At 41.0% G+C, this 3,435-nt stretch overlaps 1 protein-coding gene across 1 annotated transcript; it reads left to right on the plus strand.

Annotated features, from left to right (window-relative positions):
- The first annotated feature begins 573 nt into the window (after positions 1-573).
- LOC115966735 (protein MAIN-LIKE 1-like) lies at positions 574-1,379 on the plus strand. Its single transcript, XM_031085907.1, has 2 exons — positions 574-684; positions 804-1,379. The coding sequence occupies exons 1-2, from the start codon at positions 574-576 to the stop codon at positions 1,377-1,379; spliced, it is 687 nt and encodes a 228-aa protein (XP_030941767.1).
- The last annotated feature ends 2,056 nt before the right edge of the window (positions 1,380-3,435 follow it).

Consider the following 3,435-nt stretch of genomic DNA (forward strand, 5'->3'; position numbering starts at 1 on the left):
AGGAGTTTTCTAAGGGGCTTCACTTTTGGTCCATGTTTTGTTATAAATTTGTATAAAAAGGTGTTTTCCTAATGTCTAAGGGTGAAGTGAGTAATGGGGACCAAACGGAGTTAAGCACAGGTGGGCAAAGGCTCAAGTTTTAAACATGTATATTTACGTTTATCTATAAAAATATTTTGAGAAAATAATAATTTGTTCTTCTTGTTTTGGTTTTCTTTAACTTATAGATTGATTTTATCTATTTTTTTAAAACCACATCCCCATTTATCCAAAATAAAAATCATAAATCTCTGCACATTTGTAGTTCCTCTTCTTGCCATTGATGTCACACGTTTTTTATAATACTGCATTTTATACTTTGAGGAGACATTTCTTAATTTTTATGCAAATATTAAATCATTTCATTTAGAGCATCAGAGGTGGTTCAGCTGTAATATTTCAAATCTTTTATGCAGTGAACTATTTTTTATATCTTCATGGGAAATCATTGTGTGTTGTGGTAATGCTTAATTTGCGATGATCATAATGTACGTCTGCCACTATGTATGATCTCACAGTAGCACTCTTTGCAGTATGGAGCTTCGGATGGATGAGGAGCCAGAGATCGTGCGCCCTAGTTCAGAAGATCCTTCATTGTTGACGCGACAACGAAATCATCGATCAAAGGACATTTGGAATGGCGAGGTGAAATATCTAGTTCTAACAACCGCTTTAATTTTTACGTTGTCTTTGACTTTTAGCAAGTTTTTTCAAAGTTGTATATCTAGTTCTAACAACCGCTATAATTTTTATCGATTTTGCAGGACCTTGGCCCACTTACGTGCTGTGGTCATGCTAAGGAGATGTCAAACATAACGATGCAAGATAATCAGGTGATTGACATTATTAAGTTGGTGGGGCTAGAAGGATTGTTTAGGGCCCCTTCCAAAGAGATAGGTCATTGCCTAATATCGGCCTTAGTTGAGCGATGGCAGCCAAAGACTCATACGTTCCATCTTCCACATGGTGAGATGTCAATCACCCTAGAAGATGTGGAGGTCATTTTCAAACTTCCTATAGACGGTGAGGTCTTGGTTGGGCCGATTGTTGTGGTGGATGGGAATTGGAGGCAAATGTGCAAGGAGTTTCTTGGTTTTGGAGTTCCAGCGAATGACAACAAAATTTTGGTGGGCCGAAGAATTCTCATCAGTCGCCTTGTTGAGTGCATTGCAGAGCCATTACCTCATAACGCAACGGAGATTCAGATACATCAATATGCCCGATGCTATATTTTAGCGCTACTAGGGGATAAGATTTTCATGGACAAGTTGGGAGATAGGGTGCATTTGATGTTCTTGGAGTTCCTGCTGAACCTTCGTGATCCGCCACAATATAGTTAGGGTAGTGGTTGCCTGGCATGGTTGTACAGAGAGTTGTGCCGGGCAAGCGATAAAGAGGCATCGCAGATTGGTGGGGTATTGCAATTGGTCTAGTATTAGGCATGGGCGAGGTTGCCATTCTTATGCTCGAGGATAGAGCCCCCACCTGGATGTGATTATGGCTCATGGCCAAAAGCTCCACTTGCATTTAAGTAAGTATTTTCCTGATATTTAGTGTGTTATGCAATGTACTTTTCTCAGTAACTAAGTGGTATTATCTTATCTTATGTTATTCGTTCGTAACTGTAGGTGGGTACGGGTGCCAAGCCCGAAGAGTAGGCCATCTGACATGGCGTTGATCCACTAACACGAGCAATTAGTTAGAATGTGGTTGGAGCAAGTAATAATATACAAAAATTTTGTTTGGTTATATTAATTTTTCTTAAGAACATGTTAAAATTATTGCTTTAACATATCTTCTATTTTAATTTTTGTTTTTCCTTTATCTATGTATTCTCCCTTGTTTCACATTTTAAGATGTCATGATAATTCTTTTTTGTTTCTATTGTAGATTATGTGGCAGCCATATGTGGTAGACTTCGACCACCTTCTTGACTTTTGCGTTGCAGGGAGGGATACGTGGACGGCAAGGGTGTCACTTGTGTGTTTTTGCATAGTAGAGACACACCACCTAGATCGTGTCCTTTGACAGTTTGGGTTGGTGCAGGAGTGGCCCGACCATGTTGTGTACGATGATAGACTGCATAGAATAGACTTACGTGGGAAGGTGGAAAAGAATTGGAGGGAGGAGCATGGACCGTATATCCTTACATGGGATATGAGACAACAACGACTTTGCCATACACCTCCTCAGACTGGTGAGATGCCTCGCGATCATGACTATTACCGCTGGTACCGTCCGATCACTCGAAAGTATGTCGACCGTAACAACACTAAATTATATATGATGGTAATGTGTTCTAATTAGATTTTATTGCCTGCTTTGTTTTTTCTTTAGTACATGTGCGAATGTAGAATCAATTGATTTCTTTTTTCAACAAATCTGGTTTGATCTGACTGACATCCAATTAAAAAGTCTTTCTGTTACATATAGTATTCTAATAAAACTTTTAGTTCTTAGTTGAGTATTTGAGTAGATTAATAAGTATTATATTATCCATTCTATAATTGATACATAAATGTCTTTAATCTAATTGTACTGGTTCTTTCTCCGTTTCAAATTAAAAGCCATTTAGTGTTGTAGGAGATGCTTCTTGAAGGCAGCTAAGAACACAACCATGTTCGGCGCGTCCTAAATAATGTGGCTGAGCTTGGTGGTGGTCCTACAGCAAATGGGCATGTAAACAATGGGCATGAGACTGAATCAGCAGCCACTGCAACCCTAAGCACAAGCGTAGCACTTGTAAGTACACCGACCTGTGGTAGCGTGCTACTGCAAGTCCAAGCACAAGCGTAGCTAGGGGTTGTGGTTGGCATGCTACAGTAAGCCCAAGGACAAGTGCAGCTAGGGGCCATGGTCGACGTGCAACAACCCTTCGAGTTGTAACTAGTCCTGAGATACCTACACTCATCCTGCACGCATCTCCTCAGCCCAAGGTCCCTCCACCCATCCCAGATGCATCTCCTCAGTCCGAGGTCCCCCTACCCATGGTAAATGCATCTCCTTAGCTCGAGGTCCCTTCACCCACCCCACCTTCGTAGCCCAATTTTGATCTCGGTATTGATCAAAATTTAACCCCTCCTATTCTCCCCAAGACACCCTCATACCCACCCACTAGCTCTAGTGCACCCACTCCTGGTCTCTACACAGAGCATCATTACCCAACTACCTCATCCTCATCTGACCCTTTAGAACCTCCAGTTGGGATTGACATTCTATAGCCACATACTGATGTATTGGACGAGCATCCTCCTCATCAGCCATCACCCCCACGAGGTAGACCGTAACGCACTAGAAGAGTACCCACTTGAGGGACAGGTGGACAAAAAATAGGACACCAAGGCTGTTCTATGGTATGATAACATTAATTACAATGTAATGATATATTTTGTAGTT

Source organism: Quercus lobata, chromosome 2, assembly GCF_001633185.2.
Source record: "Quercus lobata isolate SW786 chromosome 2, ValleyOak3.0 Primary Assembly, whole genome shotgun sequence".
Lineage (NCBI taxonomy): Eukaryota > Viridiplantae > Streptophyta > Magnoliopsida > Fagales > Fagaceae > Quercus > Quercus lobata.

What these genes read in the sequence shown, in the direction of transcription:
- LOC115966735 (XM_031085907.1), top strand. Translation starts at nt 574, where the DNA reads ATGGAGCTTCGGATGGATGAGGAGCCAGAGATCGTGCGCCCTAGTTCA. An exon ending in AGGACATTTGGAATGGCGAG is followed by an intron (nt 685 to 803) that starts GTGAAATATCTA and finishes TCGATTTTGCAG; the next exon opens with GACCTTGGCCCACTTACGTG.